Raw genomic sequence first — 16,619 nt, forward strand, 5'->3', positions numbered from 1 at the left:
CCCGGGCCACGGCGGCCGAGTGCTCCGCCCGAAGGCGGGTCCGCCATAAACAAACGCGGCTCGGTTGCACGTGGACCGCTGAGCTTGTGCGCCTCGCGACAGATCGCGGGCTCCGGGCGCCGCATCTCCAGGCCCAGGGAACCGCCAGGGAGGGCAGGAGAGCTCACCCGGGCCGGGCCCCAGCCGCGTCCGCTCCCCTCCCGCTCCATGGCTCCGCAGCCGCAGCCGCCCGTGCCGTCCTCCAGCCCGGAGGGGCCTCGCGGCAGCGGGTACGAACACCCGGTCAAGGACTAAACAGCACCGCCGCCTCCTCGCCGGCCACTCTCCACCCCTAAGGAAAGCCGGGGCAGGGGAGAGAAGAGGGAGAAAGGAAGAGCGAGCCGAAGCGAGCGGGAAGCCAGGGCTCGGGTCGCCGCGGGACAGTCCGGCCCGGAGGAGGCTGCGCGCGGGGCGGCGCCCCCGGTTTGCGCCGAGCTCCCGGCCCACGGCTGCAAACAGGCGTCTTGGTGCCCCTGGTCGGCCCCACGCACCTGCCCGCGGCCGGCGCCCCACGCTCACCTGGTCTGCGGGGCCCCCTTCCCCATCGCCGCCGCTGCAGCCAGAGCGGAGCTCCGCGGGCCTGGAGCACGGCCGGGTCTAATATGCCCGGAGCCGAGGCGCGATGAAGGAGAAGTCCAAGAATGCGGCCAAGACCAGGAGGGAGAAGGAAAATGGCGAGTTTTATGAGCTGGCCAAGCTGCTGCCGCTGCCATCGGCCATCACCTCGCAGCTGGACAAGGCGTCCATCATCCGACTCACCACGAGCTACCTGAAGATGCGCGCTGTCTTTCCCGAAGGTGAGGCCGCAGGTGGGCGGCCGGGAGCGCTAGGGGGCCCAAGCGGGGAGCCAGAGCTGGCCCGGAGGGGCTACCTGAGCCTTCCGGCCGGTGCCAAAACATCCTGGGGAGGTCGCTCCGGGAACTTCGGCTCCTCCTAGAGAGAGGGGCCAGGGTCCTGGTGCCAGAGACACAGGCCATCTTCGGGCCCAGGGCTGGGGGGTAGCGGGGGGCGAACCAGGGATCGTTCCATGAGCGCACTAGTCCAATCTGGTCTTTCTTCTTCCTTCCTTTCATTTCTTTAACTCCCCCTTTTATTTTTTCCTTCCTACTTTCTTTCCGTGGGGGGAAAGCACAGTGCACCCGGGCCGGAGGTGAAGGGTGCTTGCTGTTCCCTGGGAGAGAGTGGAGTACACCGGGAGGCCCAGGCCCTGCAGGCCCCAGCTCCCAGCAGAGCACTTGCAGGGACTTGGGCCTCAGACTCGGGCCTCTCAGGTGGTCTCTTCTCTGCTCGCCGTTCTTGGGGCTGGGGCTCTGGAGGTCCGGGTGGGAGAGACTCACCTCAAACAGGTGAGCCGAGATGGGGCAGGAGAGAAAGGGAGGCGGTTAATTCGGAAATGGCAGGCGGGCCTGAGCATAGTCTTCTTTTCTAGATTGGATTATAAGCCCGGAGGAGCAGGTGCCATGGTGGGCAAGGGTCGCCAGGACCCACGGGCCCAGCAGGCTCTCAGTGGTCAGAAGTGGTGGCACACCGGGTGGGCATTCCCTGCCAGCACACGGCCTGTCGGTGACGGTAGCTGCCGGGCGGGCACCTCTGAGCTGCAGGGCTGGAGGAGGCCTGATCACCACGGCGTCCCTTTTGGTGTCCCGGTGGTTCTGAACCGACCACCTTCCAATGTCTCTGTCCCCAGCCATGTTGGCTGCGGCCTGGCAGAAGGGGTTAGGGCGCTTGTCTGAGACGTTCTGCTCCAGCACCCGATGGGTACCCCCCAGCCTGAAGGCCGAGGAACCACTAGAGCTGTGGCAGCCTCTGGAGCATCAGAAGCCGGTGCACGACTAGGGAGACAACCTTAGCCACAGGGCACGGGGAGGGTCGCTGCAGAGCCGCGACAGGTGTCTCTCCAGCGCAGGGCGCCTCCATTAAGGCAGTTCCAGGCCAGGCAATCGACCTAAAGTCAGTAAACTCGATCTCTTTACGGTGGGCGCCCCTAAGCCTGTTATTTGTAATCGCCTCTGGGTCATAAACTGCCCTTTACACCACCTCCTGGGTGGAGCTCCTAGGGCCTGGCCCCCAGCGAGACCTCCAGCTCTGCAGCGTGCTGGCTGGGGAGCTGAGCGCCACTGGACAGGGAGCCGAGGGGGCCAGAAGCGGTGGCCTGTCCTCGCCAGAGCCTTCCAGCTGCGCTGTGCGGCCAGGCGGGCACTTTCCTCCCTGGAACAGGAACCTGTGACCTGGCTGCCACAGCCCAGAGCTCTTAGAAGGGAAAGTTCTTTTCCTTTCCAACCCCGATCAACCGAGGGGCCCCCCTCTCCGCTCCCGCCCGTCCTGCTGGGAGCCGCGGCCCAGTGGACGCTATTTGTCGGCCCTCCAGCGACGTAGAGATGATTCCTCCCCTGCTGAAGTTTTCAGTGAAAATTAAAGGAGAATTGGGTTTTATAAGAGCCGAGTCTCCTTCCAACCCTGGGAGGAAGAATGGTAACTGGTTTGCTCGGGTGAACCGTTTCTTAATCCCCATGCTGCAAAGCAGGTGTGGAGCCCAGACAGGACATAAGCCTTCTCTCCTGTCCCCCTCCCACCCCACTGGAAATACAAATTACAAAGACATGATCAGAAGACTAAATGATTTCAAGTAAGCCAGAAATTGAGGCCTGGAGAAAGGGGCTAATTGCTAGCCACTTGTTTGGGGCTTTCCAGGAAAGCGGCTAAAAACTGGGAAGTGGTGTGTATATGCTCCTGCAAACATTAAACTGGGTCTGTAGGTTCCAGCGCTGCGAAGCGAGGCTTCAGGCCTTGGGACCCCGAACTGCTTGGCCCTGAGCAGGTTGCAGGGGAGCGCTGGCTGTGGTCTGGCCCCTGAACACCAGGCCCCTGTGCTTTGTTCCTAGTGGTCTAGTTGAGGGGCGGCCTGGGCGTCTCCTGGGGGTGACCATCGAGACTGGAACTCCAGGAGGGGTCGGGGAGAGTTATGTGGCCCTAGAGTTTTGGAAATAGTCCTGAACCTAAAGGGTCCCGATTCCTCCAAAATGGGGAGCAGGCGGTGATCTAGACCGCAGCGGCTCCTGCAGCGCTGAAGCTGGGAGCAGGGGCGCTCGCCTGCACGGTGGGCCAGCAGCCTCCGGACGCCTCCCTGCGCTCGGAGGCCTGGGGCCCGCAGACCTTCCCCCTCCAGTCAGTCTGCGACTGGAGACTAGAGGAGCTGGGTGCCTGGGGCAGAGGAAAAGAAGCGTTTAGAAAGACCTCAATTACGCAAAATGACTCGTTCGCCGCTCCCGGGGCTCTGAAGGACGAAGGGTGGGAGCGCGGAAGCAGCACCCGAAACTGATTTAACCTGTTCTCGGGAGGCTGCGCCGGGGAGGCGGTGCGGGAGGCAGACGGGGCCTGGCGGAGCTGCGAGGGTCCGGACGCGGGCGTCAGGGAGGCTTTAGCGGCCAGCCCAGTCCTGCGCCGCGGCGGGAACTCCTGGACCTGCTCCGGCTCTCGGCAGCGAACGGAAAGATACCGAGCGGACCCGATGTGCCCAGCGCGGCCTCGCTGGGTGATAGCCAAGCCGGATCCCTGGGTGAAGAAGCATCTAGAAGCCAAGTTAGGACTTTGGGAGTTAGAAAATGAAGAGCACAGTCCGAAGGAACCACAGGAATCGCCAGACTAACCCTCAGTATTTGAGGAAATTGAGGCCTGAGAGGGGCGGGCCTTTCCCAAGGTCCCCCGCGAGGGCAGGGCAGGCGGGAAGGCCACTGCGTCGCCTGTGCTTCTGTGCGCAAGAGAGGCTGCTGGCCTCGGCTCCTTTCATCCCGAGACCCCCAGGCAGGAGGAGAGAAAGGGGAGCTCGGAGAAGCCCCAGGGCAGGAGCAGAGAGGCGACTGGAGCCAGGTGGACACTCCGCAAAGAGGCCAGTCCGCAAGCTTGGGGGTGCTGGCAAGCCAGACAGCCGGTTCAAGGCTCAGCTCTGTCAAGCTGCCCTGCTGGGCCTCTGTCTCCTTGTCTGTAAAATGGGCCCATTAGCAACTCCATTGCTGCGCAGGGTTCCCGGGATCGGGTATGAGGAAGCAGGCGGGCGCAGGTGGAAATCTACTGTGTTCTTACTCCAGTCAGTCCTTCCTGTGAGCTCACTGCCTTCCTCGGGCCAGATGCGACCTTAACAGTGGCGCACCCCACTCGGTGGACCTCCGGGACTCACTGCCTGGAGTTGGAAGATGAGCTGTTTTCTGGGTTCCCACCGTTTTCTCCCCTTTAACTGCGAACTGAGAAGTGGAAGGTAGGAGGGCAGGGAAGAGGGCAGGAGAGCAAGGCTGGCTCTGGCAGTGGACTCGGAATTGAAAGCTTAGTGAGTTAATGTGGTTGGGAAGGCCTGTTACTCACAGGGCTCAGGGAAACGCTGGGGCCCAGGGACTCCCTGCCCTCTTTGCAGCGTGGCCTTCACTTCTGGAGATGGGGCACTGTGGAAACACAGAAGCACCCGGGGTGGGAGAAGCCTGCTGCTCTCTGGTCATAGCTGCGTGGTGACCACGCTGGGCAGGATGCAGGGCAAGTTCCCCCATCTGGTGATCCACGCTGGGCTCCAGGAGGTACGAGTCAGGGCTGCGGGAGCTCCCTGGCCAATCACCAGGGTTAGGCCTCTTCCTAGGAGCTGGGGTTCCTGTGCCCAGCTGTGGGGCTGAGGGTGGCCTCCCCTCCGGGCACTTGTACTGAAAGGGCTCGAGGAGGGACTGGCTGCAGGTCCCAGCTCAGGAGTGGAGCTGGAAGCTGAGGCCAGTCGTGGGAAGAGAACAGAGCCCCTCTTCCCGCTTCCCACCAAGATCCCAGACAGGTGTGGGCGAGAGAGGGGCAGGGACTGCAACACTCACCACAACTTTTTACTCTGAAGAAGTGAACATGTCACACGCACAGTAAATGGGGTTGGAGGCCTGAATTATTCCAGTGGCTGCATTTGTCTGGGTTTACATTCAGGCAGTCCTTCCCACTCAGTGCACGCGCGCACACACACACACACCCCTGAGTGCCAAGGGAAGGTGCGGGGGTTGGGGCGGTCCTAGAAATTGTTGTTGGGAATGGAAACGCTTTGATTTAGAGGGTTTGCTGAGGAGAAACTCGCCCTAGCCCGACATGGAGTCACAGATCCGAGGCCTTTCCCTGCCGCAGCCCGAAATAATGTAGTTTTTTTTTTTAAGTAGACTTATTTTTTAGAATAAAGTGGGTTTTTACAACCCTCTCCCCGTCTCTACTTGGAAGCCTGCCAGGCTGTGCGCCGGGTCCGGGAGGGAAAGTTCACAGAGGCGGGGCGGGAAGCTCGGCAGTGGCGACGGGAACTCCAGAGCTGCGGGGGGGCCCTGGAGGTGGGAGGGAGGTCGTGGAGCGCGGGCGCCGCAGATTCAGCACCCGGAGGCCAGCGCCCAAGACCGGCTCGGGGAGCTCCGGGGCGCGGACTGGAAGCCTGGCCAGCGCGGCGCTGGCCACGCGCGCTCCTGAGCGCGGGCTCGGCCGAGGCACCCTCCCATCCTGCAAGGTCTAAGCATCAGGCGACCGGGTCTCCGGGCGCTTGCGTCGTCCGTGGTCTGTGCATGTACAACACTGGCCCGTGGCCAGGCAGGCCGGGCTGGAATCCCCTCCCTTCCCCCACCCAGAGCCAAACCCTGTCGGGGCGTCTCTACCTACCACCCCCTTCACACCCGCTCTGGGCCGTTGTGCTGCTGTGGGTTTCTAAAAGGGTGCAAGGGCCGGGCTTTTCAGGGACCCAGTGACCGCGAACCATTCCAAGGCCGGAAGAGAACTGAATTGCCACCATTTTAGATACCCAAGGTTGCCCTCAGGGAAGTGTGAGAACCGCCGTCCATCCTGGAAGTTTTTATCCAAGTCTAGACCCTTCTCTGGGGCAGGACCCATTGGTCAGTGGCCACAGTGAGTCCTGCTCACGGGTCCAGAGGAAGGAGCAAACCTAACTGCCTCCTTCAGGTCTCAACTCGTGTGTCCCCCTCATCTGAGAGGGTGACTCTATCTCACAGTGAGGGAACCCCTGCACAATGTCGCCTTTACTGGGAGATCAGATCGTTTGTGTGATTTGATGTTTATGGTCTGTGACCTGCACCTGGCTGAGGACCTGGTACAGCAGGCACCCAAGAGCTGTTTGTTGACTGACTGACTGAGCACCCAGAGAGGAGGGACCGTATTTAGGTAGCTTCTGTGGTGGGCAGGGCCTGACAGGGTTTAAACCAAACAGCCCGCTCGCTGAGTGTGGGTCCAAGTGCAAGCACCCACAAACCCTTGGAGGCAGAGGGGAAAAGGGGACACTTGGCTCCCTTTCCCTCCGACCTAGTGGCTGACCCCCCTCCCCAGTGACCTGGCCATCTGGATCCCCGGTAGCAGGGAGTGCCCATCTGATTCCCCTATTGACACATGTAGGGCAAGCAGGACCCCAAACCCTGGCCAGAAACTACAGGCCAGGTTTGGAACCTCCCCTGCCTTGCTCCCCTGCAGTCATTGGGATGGGGTGGGGTGTGGATTTCCCAGAATCAGGCAAAACAGACCACCAGTGGCTGATAACCTTGGAGGAGCTTAGCGCGGTCTTTTCTTACACTCCTGCCCTCATTTTTCTAACAAATAAAGCCCTTTGTTAGGTCTAGATAAGGGCCACATGGCCAGTGCCTCACTTTTTCAGGAGCATGTATGGCTTTACAGTAACAAGATGACTTTTTTGTTACAAACCTTACCTTATTTAGTCTCTGCATCCAGCCCAAAGGAGATTTTTATGGGCCCAGGGGAAAAGTCTCGCCCATAGAGGTTTCTAATGGAAGAACTTACAGCGCTATCACCCTGTGAGTTGGCAGGGGGGTAGGGCTGCTTAAGGAGAGCCTCCCCACCATCTGCCCCACCTCGTGCCAGGTCCAAATCCCCGCTGGCGAAGCGGAGGCATCAAGAAATGATACGAAAAATTATAATGATGTAAGAGAACAGGCTTTGAATTATACGGAAAAATTGTCCTGTGCAGCCAATGCACTTTTTGCATGTGAGGCCAGAGCTTTCGACAAGGCTTTTGGGAGACCCAGGCAGGGGAGTTTGGTTTGGGGGTCATTCCCGAAGAAGGTGCTCAGGTCACTCAGGTCACTCAGCCCCAGGCCCTGTCAGGAGCCAAGGCTGGAGGCGGAGCTCACTGTCCACAGAGAGCCGGGCAAAGGTGGCTTGGCCCAAACCAGGGGACGGGCCCAGGAGCAGGTAAAGGACAGTTACAGGGGCGCCTTTGTCCATTTTCGGACATCAGAATTCCTGGGCCCTTGTTATGTTTTTTCTTCATTCAGGGCCCGGAGGCTTCTACATTTGGGGTCTTTCCATTTCTGGTTAAATGGAGTCAACGCCACCACCAGCAGGCCGGCCTCTTGGGTGCTGGGAGGAAGGACCTACCGTGAGAGCCAGTGGCCCTATAATATGGTCACTGTGGTGATCCTTGGGAGTGAGAGTGGGGTGGGCAGTGATTTCCTGGGGTTAAAGAGACACCTCCGTTCACGTGCTGGAATCTGGGGGGTGCGGGGCTGCGATCATATTTGGGAGATTGGAATATGTGGAGATTAGCCACAGGGAGACCAGGATAAACCTCTAATTCTAGAGCCCAGGAGGAGAATTACAGGCCATCCCTTTCTTAGTTGCATAATAGAAGTTGCCGAAAGAAGGGTCTCCAAAGTCTCTGCGGGGGCCCTGGGCCTGGAGGTGCATTTTCCGCCTGCTAGGATCGAGGGTTCCAGAAGCCGCGATGCCCCGGGCGCCCCAAGGACAGTGGAGAGACCCAGCGTGCCTGCGCGACCCTCTCCCGAAACCCACTCGCCGCCGCCTGCTTGGAGGGGCTTTTCGGTCTTGGGAATGGGCCTCGGATTCGCTCTGGCCCCTGGTCGCACACTCCCGGAGCAGCGGGCAGGGGGCCGGTCAGACCTGCAATTCTGGCGGGAGGGGAGACGGACGCGCCCGCGCGACCCACAGCTCACCCGCAGGGTCGCAGCCCTGGGGGGAGGCGCGCGAGGGGCCTAGAGCCGTTCTTCGCGGGGGATGGGGGGGGGGCGTTGCTAGCACAGCGGTCCCGGGTCTTTGCGGCCTCGCGCCCGGGCCGCGGCGCTCGCCGGAGGGTTTCGGGCCAGGCCGCCAGCAGGACGCCTGGGAGTGGCTGGGGTTCTCCCAGCTGGCGCTTAGCGCCGCAATCTCACCCGGCTTTCCTGCTTCCTTCCGGGCGTGCAGGCAAAGCCTGGGATCTCCGGGGTCACGGCAGCTGAGCCGGGGGGCGCAGGAGAGAGATGTTCTCTCGAGCTGGGCTGCCTTGGCCCTGGTGCGCCTTCTGCAACACTGGTGGCCTTCGGGGAGGTGGTGGGGAGCAACGGAGGCCTTGGAGGGACAGTTAAGAAGCGGAGGGGCTGGGAGACCCCAGTTATGTGCCAACAAACACCTCCCAGTTACCGTCTAGTATACACACGGCTCTCCCCGCCTTCGGCCCGTACCCCGCCCGCCGCTGGCGACTTAGGAGTTCGCCTTCTGGAAGCCCCCAGGTAACCCCTTCCCAGGCTGTAGCTCTTGGATTGGAAGAGGGTGGGCGCTCCTGGGGCCCCTGTGAGGGCTGGAGAGTCCTGGGCGGGGGAGGGGAGAGATGACAGGGGGTTGAAAAAGTTTTGGGTTTTTTTGGTTTATTTGTTTGTTTGTTTTGTCGTTTTAATGCCGAAAAGCTGCCTCCAGGACGGCGGGGGCTTTACGTTCGGGCCTCTCTGTCTTTGGGAAAGTGCATGGCTGCCGGCGGCGCAGGGAAGGGAGAGAGGAAGGACCCTTGGGGGAATATTTACTGGTCAAATCGATATCCCCGTTTGGCTACGAGGATGGCCGATTTCAAAGCAGATTAGATTACTTTGTGGCATTTCCAATAAAACAGCAATTTCAGAGCCGTGAGCACGCGGGCGACCCACGGGAGCTGTGGGCCTGGCCGGCTTGGACACCAAGGCCTCGGCGGGAATTTCTCCTCTGGACTTTTCCTTTTTAATCGAAGGCAAAGGGGCGACGGCCGGCGGGGCGCCGGGTGCCGAGGCCTCTGGCTGCGCGCTGCTGTTTACCGGTTTGCTTTATTCCCCGTCCAGGTTTAGGAGACGCGTGGGGACAGCCGAGCCGCGCGGGGCCCCTGGACAGCGTCGCCAAGGAGCTGGGATCGCACCTGCTGCAGGTAGTATGGCCGCCGCGGGGTGAAAAGCGCCGCCGCCACCAACGGCCCAGGCCCGCCCGGGTAGGGGCTCCCTTCCGACCCCACCGCCCCAGTCTCCAGGGGTCCCTCGTCAAGGAGCCCCGGGAGGATCCACAGGCCGCCCCCAGACTGCAGAGGTCTCCCGAGGCAGCGATCGGACTTCGGGCCAATTCCCCCCAACTCCCCTCGGAGGGCCGGGGCTGCGTGTGGATTCCGCTCAACCGGGGCAGCCTCAGGCCAGCCCCCCATCAACCCCACACCTGGCACCCTCTCCCCCGCCCCAACCCCAGGACTCTCTAGCCCACGAGACCTAGGCCGAAGGGCGCCCCTGGGTGTGGTTAAGTCCTCTCCAACCTTACTTCCTTCGGCAAACTTTTATGGAGCTCTTGCTCTGTGCCAGACGCTGTGCCAGGCGCCGGAGCCAGAGAAGGAGTGATCCGGCTGCTCTGAGCCAGAGGGAGGCAGCCTAAAGCGTCTGACAATTGTGTGTGTCTGGAGAGATTGCAATAGAGGAGAGACGGCATCAATAATTGAGTATTACGGCCTTCCCTGGTGGCGCAGTGGTTGAGAGTCCGCCTGCCGATGCAGCGGACACGGGTTCGTGCCCCGGTCCGGGAGGATCCCACATGCCGCAGAGCGGCTGGGCCCATGAGCCATGGCCGCTGAGCCTGCATGTCCGGAGCCTGTGCTCCGCAACGGGAGAGGCCACAACAGTGAGAGGCCCGCGTAACGCAAAAAAATAATAATAATAATTGAGTATTAGCAGTTGGCATTTACTGAGAGTTTGCTACCGGCCAGAAGCCTTTCTGAATCTTACTATATCATCTCTCTTCACCAGCCACCTAGAGTGCGTTCTATTTTTAACTGCAGTTTTTTCAGAGCAGGAAGTTGAGGCACAGAAAGGTTAAGCAACATGCCTGAGGTTCCACAGCAAGTGGTGGAGCCTTGTTCAACTCAAGTGGTCCAGCTCTTGAGCGGTCCAGCTCATGACATGGTGCGACCTCCGGGGTCACCTGGCTCACGGAGGAAGTCCTTGCTTGGTTTGTGTCAGCCGCTTAGCGCCCCAGCCCGGAGCCATTCAGTCCGCGGTTACTAAACCGCCCCTGACCTCGGATTTCCTTCGCGGTGTCTGGGGCTCGGGTGGGGTAACCGTGCGCGCGACTGGCCACTTCCAAATCCGCGGCTGGAGCTAGGTGGGCACAGAAACGCCTCGTGTCTCGGAATCTTTCAAATGCCCTTTACAGAGCCTCATCAACGACCCGATTCATTCCCCCTCCCGTCATTTGTCTCTGCCACCGAAAAATGCCTACCGAGAGCTATTTTGCATTTCCTCCTTCTATTTTGTGTTTTCTTTATAAGGGGGAAAAAAAAAGGTTGGCTACGGAACTCTGTGTCTTGGGTCAGCGAGTCGGCTCCGCGCTTCGAAAAAGCAGATCTTTTCAAAACTCTTTTGCCCCAAATGCCCTAGTGTGATTTATTTTTTTAAATGCATGCGCTGGGGAAGAGAAGATCCCGGGATGTATTTGAAACCCTAGGCTTTTACAACGTAAAGCTAGTGGTGTGGGAGCCGGCCGGGAAATGGTGCTCTTGGAGCCCTTCCCGCGCGCCCTTTGCTCTGCCCGCAAGCTCGGGTCCAGCTCCGTGCGCGGTATTTTAAGTGTTTGATACTCCTACATATTATAAGTGACACTAATATCAGAGACAACTAAGTGCCAGAGAGCTCCAGTGAAAACCTGGCAGCAAAGTCAACGCCCCCAAGTTTCTCCACTGTACATTTATTTAATTCTGGAGTGTGTCTGTGGATGGGTGGCTTTGCAGTTAACATACTCGCAAGCGCATTAGGTCGTTTGCAGCTATGAAAGCATAACCAACATTTTCCATTAAGAGTATTATTTTTTAAGCTGCTGCTGGCAACCTTCAGAATTTAATTTTGATAACTCTTTCTCTTTTACTCATATGGCTGGCTGTCCGATACTATTTCATTAAATGTATCTCTTTAATGATTTTGGAGTTAAGCAAGAATGCAAAATGTGCCAAAACGTGGATAACTTCAGAAATTGCTGAATAGTTTATATCTTTGAAAAGGAGTTTAGTTGGGGAAATACTTTGTAGCTGAGTTAGAAACATGAAAATCGGGCTTGTAATCAAAATGTTGATTTCAACCTCAGCACAGGGAAAGCTAATGATAGCTTAGTTGGCAAAGAAGTTTTTGCAGCAAAACTGTATTTGAGATAGCAGAATGTAAGGATATCTTTCAGGTTTCACTTCTACATTCTTTTTAGGCCCCCCTCCAAAGAGGGGGTGGATTTAGAAAAACCAAAGGTAATCTGGTTTCAATTACATGCTGTAAAAATAGAATTTGTGGCCAGAAATTAATTTGGAATATTTTTATGGGGGCAATGTTGTGGGTTGTATGGGTCTTTCACCAACTTTATTGCTTTTCTTTGGTTCTGGATCTAAAATATGAATGAGTAAATGAAATGCAGCTCCCTTTTTTCAAAAATAATTTAGTCTTTCTATCCTTGCCACACATAAATATAATCATTACCCTTTATTTGACTTAATTACCTCTTATAATTTTACTTTATTTTGTTGAGGGCTAGCCAAGTTAGGCAAAATCAGAATATCATGTAGGTAGCTTTAATTTTTCAGAAATTGGTACTTTTTCTCCTTGAATTTTGCAAAGGTTGTTTGATCTCTTGCAGATTCTAAATAATTAATTTTGTAGACATAGTCTGTTAAAAATAACCAGGTATTTTATTTTCTGGGGAGTGGTAGTGTTCGGAATTTATTATTCAAATGGTACTTAGGGATAACTAGAAAATTGTGGCAAATAAAGCATATGTTCTAGTGGTATAAACAGCTGCCAATTATGACATGAAATGGTCTATACAGCGGTAGATTTTCCCCTAAGTACCATAGAACTCCGGATTTGTGCTAAGTGCTAAAATAACCCCAACAATAAAGCTATTACGTTTAAACTGAGCATGATAGGAATTCTCAAATGCTTTGCATGATTTTTGTGATGTAGATGTAAGACTGTTTTTAAAGTCCTTTAAAAGCATCTGAGAGCCTGGCTGGGGAACTAAACCTATAGTCCTTCTCATGGCCCCGGGGCGCCGTTTCTGCATTTAGCAATATACGTTGATTTAATACTTTATACATTTCTCCATCCAGTGCCAGTACAATGATCAGATTTAACTCTACTGTCTATTATCTCTTACCCTGACGCTTTTTCTTTTACAGACTTTGGATGGATTTGTTTTTGTGGTAGCATCTGACGGCAAAATCATGTATATTTCGGAAACAGCTTCTGTGCATTTAGGCTTGTCCCAGGTGGGTATTGACTAATTTTACGTACAACCAAAATAATAAGTTAAGCGTTGGCGGATCTTGACAGCCTTACCCAACTTGAAAATGAGTCTGTCCTAGTGTCTACTTTTGTGCCTGAACCATAATCCAAAATTACAAAATCGTCTTTTTCGGCCGGCCCGCGGGGCTTTTCTTCTCCGTGTTATGTTTCACTTTTCTACTTTCTTTTTCCTTTGGAGCTAATGCCTCGTAATGTCTTTGCAACAGTCAGCCTTGTCCAATAGCCTGGACTCTGCTTATACAGTAAAGTTCTCTGCCGCTAACAAGAGCTTCACAAAGGGAGATTTTTCAGTCCACGCTTGATGGTCTGCACGTGGTATTGTGAGTTGCTATGAAAGAGAGGCAAGCTGATGTAGAACATGAATTTTATGCAGAATGTGCTTTGGGGAGAGAGAAAAGGGGGGGTAGATTTATGAGTGTTCACATGGAATTCAGGGTAATTTTTCCTGAGTTTTTCCAGTTCACTGGTCGTTTCAGTAAAGCATTTTATATGCTTGTGATAGAAACTCATAAAACTCAGTTTACTACTGTTTTGCACAGCAAGGTCCTGGTTTCTTTAGAACATTTAAATATTACCGATTTTTCTGAAACTGTTTTCTAAAAGGGGTTCATTCCCTGGAGGAGAGAGGTGCACTGTTTTCTCTATCCCGTCAAGCCAAGGGTTTGGTAGAGGATTTGGCTGCTTGTCTGGGCTGTGGCCATTCTGGATGGTGGGAGAGTCCACTGGTTGTTGCCATTCACATTTCTGATTTAACAAGCATGGATCATGATTCTAAGAGTCACATTGTTTTATACATATAGGGGCTAAATATTTCTTTACATTGTGAATTATCGGAGTGCTTTTTTTTTCATTACAACTGAAGACACACTAGAATTAATTAGATCCAGGAAATGGGCTCCCAGGAGGCACATGAATAATCTGTACTGCACCAGCCTCCTCCTGTAGTTAAGCCAAAATAAAACATGCCAATTAAAGTGGCTTGGGCTTTCTCATTGAAAAACAAAATTACCAATTTGGAAACCTGCATCTGGTGTATTCTTCTTCTTTTTCTGCCAAGACGTTTTTTAAACTTTCCATTTGTTTACAGCCTTCTTTTCCAGTGGATGTATATCCTTATCCATGTCCAAGTGGGTTTCTGCGCCTGTGTGTTTTCTTCTGCAAAGTCTTCTAAAGCGAATCACATATTAAAATTGTTTGGCGTTTTCTGTTCTCTTCCTCTTCTCTTCTTTTATGATACCAGTTCTCCCAGATGAGATTTATTAAGGCTTGTCTCTTTCACCTATGTGACTCATGGGATTAGTGTACTTGTGGAATGGGAAATACTATTGGAAATATGAAATTTTCTCTTTTTATATTTTCCAAAGTTATTATTCTCTGAATTTCCACCTCATTGTTCTTTGAATATTTAGAATTATTTAAGGCCCTTTAGTTAGACCCAGACTGGTTTCTACTCCTGACTTGATCTGTGGCTGAGTGCCCTTGATCAGATTCCTTAACTTTTTAAATTGTAACTTATAAAACCTTTGATGTCTTATAATAATGTCACAAACAAGACAAAACATTTCACATACTTTAAAAATGGCTGGTCAAAAAATAAAATGACTGGTCAAACATACTTTAAAACCGATAGAGTCACCTTTACTGAATATTAAATTTAGATCTGAGCTCCCTAGCAGTCAACGCAAAAAGGGAAATGCATTTTGTTGTATGGTTTTCATTGTCTGATAAGGGCAGGCAGTTGACCTCTCTGAACCATAACTTAAATAAGAAAATAGTGCCTGCTCTACTACTCTTTCAGGATCATGGTGAGAAACATACCAAGGGCCCATGTGATTTATAAACTATAAGGAGCTCCACAAAAGCCAGGCATTGTAAGTTTCTTTAGAACTATACTTCAAATAGCAGAAAAGTCGCTTCAAATAGCATACTTTGGTGGGCACATGTTAGGGATAATTAGTCATGGGGAATGTTCTGGCACATCATAAGGCACTGTGCACATATCAGGACCTTCCAGTTCATTCTGTCAGGCTGCTCAGTCTGGCATTTTACATCTCTCTTTCGCTCTCTGTCATTTTTCTCTTTTCATGTGGGAAATAAAAATGATTGTTTTTGAACACAATAATTAAGAATGACCAAAACATTGGATAGGTAACAAATATACTTCCTGTTCATGATAAACGCCATGAAAGGAAATTTTTTTTCTTTGGATTTTTGAATTTTATTTAATTTATTTTTTTATACAGCAGGTTCTTATTAGTTACATATTTTATACATATTAGTGTATACATGTCAATCCCAATCTCCCAGCTCATCCCACCATCCCCCCACAGCTTTCCCCCCTTGGTGTCCATACGTTTGTTCTCTACATCTGTGTCTCACTTTCTGCCCTGCAAACCGGTTCATCTGTACCATTTTTCTAGGTTCCGCATATATGCATTATTATACGATATTTGTTTTTCTCTTTCTGACTTACTTCACTCTGTGTGACAGTCTCTAGATCCATCCACGTCTCTACAAATGACCAAGAAAGGAAATTTAAGCAGAATTGGAATTTAAATTATATTTCCTTTTGGTCCTAATGCAGACGTAAAACTTTGTATATCATAATTTTGAATTTTCCAAAAAAATTGTAAAGATGCCTTTTGTCTGTATGTTGCCAGGAGAAGTGTCCATTTAAAATAAGTCAAACTGCCTGTCCGTGTAGGACGGCTAATTTTTTTCTGATCTCCTGGCGGGACTATCTCAGTATCAGTCTCCAGCTACAAAAACACTTTCACGCTGATGTCTGGGGAGTGTTTCACAGTGAACTGTTTAAATAAGCAACAACAAACTTTGCCCTCAAATCTACCTCCTCTTCCCAATTAACTCTGCAGAAGGAAATCTAGGCAGAATCACAATGTGTATTTTTTTCTGTCTTCTTAAATAGTAAAATAAGGTATTGAAAAGAATGTCAAATACCCAACTTCTGTTTAAAAAAATTTTTTCGCACCTTTTGGATTATTTTTACTAGCAGTAGTATAAGTCAGACAAACATATCAAACATGAAAACTTTAATTAAAATAGGCTTCAAGATATTTTTTAATCACCAGAGATAAAAGTGTGAATAAAATTTTACCCACTAGTCAGAGTAACCTTTTAAACAGGTTTTCTGATGAATACAGGCAGTAATAGCTTATATTTACGTAACGCCCTTCTGTGTTCCAAGAACTTCCAATTATTCTCTATAACAATATCTCTAAGTAACGACATCTTTCACATTAATTCGGGGTTAAACTCTATGTTAGCAGCTCCTAAGGAACATAAGCTCCTAGGTTTGCCATAATTGTGTGATAATTCAGAGCAAACTGGTGGGTTTTTTTTTTAATCTGCACTATCTAAATAACTTTCTGAACTATTTGAGAATATAAAAACGATTCTTTATGTGTTATAAGCCCATCCCAATTCAGAGCCTTTTATTGAACTTTTTTTTTTTTTTTTCGGTACGCGGGCCTCTCACTGTTGTGGCCTCTCCCGTTGTGGAGCACAGGCTCCAGACGCGCAGGCTCAGCAGCCATGGCTCACAGGCCCAGCCGCTCTGCAGCATGTGGGATCTTCCCGGACCCGGGCACAAACCCGTGTCCCCTGCATCAGCAGGCGGACTCTCAACCACTGCGCCACCAGGGACGCCCTATTGAACTTTTTAAAAAGCATGTATTGGAATAAGAAGTCTACTTCATGTGGCAGAGTTTATTAATTTATTCTTGCTTTTAAATTAGTAAATGCAGCAATCCTGGCTGTCAGACTTTAGTACCAAAAAAATGACAGGGAGAACCACAAAATGCTAATTGTCTCCTCAGCCCATAGTGCAAGTTGGGAAATGAGTTAGCCTTCTGCTTGAAAATTCTATTTGGTGTATGCGCATATTCATACTACAAAATAAACCATATAGACACACATCTACTTGGAAGATGTAGAGTTGGGGAAGCACTTTTTATCCCCCAAGTTTATTAAATGATTTAGTTTCATGGTTTTTTG

General features: G+C 52.5%; 1 protein-coding gene across 1 annotated transcript in view; it reads left to right on the top strand.

Moving 5' to 3' along the window:
- Window positions 1–57: 57 nt before the first annotated feature.
- SIM2 (SIM bHLH transcription factor 2) overlaps window positions 58–16,619 on the top strand; it is a gene marked incomplete at its 3' end in the record, with an annotated part of 46,078 nt that continues 29,516 nt past the window's right edge. Inside the window, exons 1-3 of the mRNA XM_082625524.1 lie at window positions 58–836; window positions 9,132–9,214; window positions 12,479–12,568. Coding sequence (XP_082481650.1) covers window positions 662–836; window positions 9,132–9,214; window positions 12,479–12,568 — 348 coding nt within the window. The 5' untranslated portion in view covers window positions 58–661. The remainder of the gene's footprint in view (window positions 837–9,131; window positions 9,215–12,478; window positions 12,569–16,619) is intronic.

Source organism: Mesoplodon mirus (genome assembly GCF_964341445.2).
Source record: "Mesoplodon mirus genome assembly, chromosome: 6".
NCBI lineage: Eukaryota > Metazoa > Chordata > Mammalia > Artiodactyla > Ziphiidae > Mesoplodon > Mesoplodon mirus.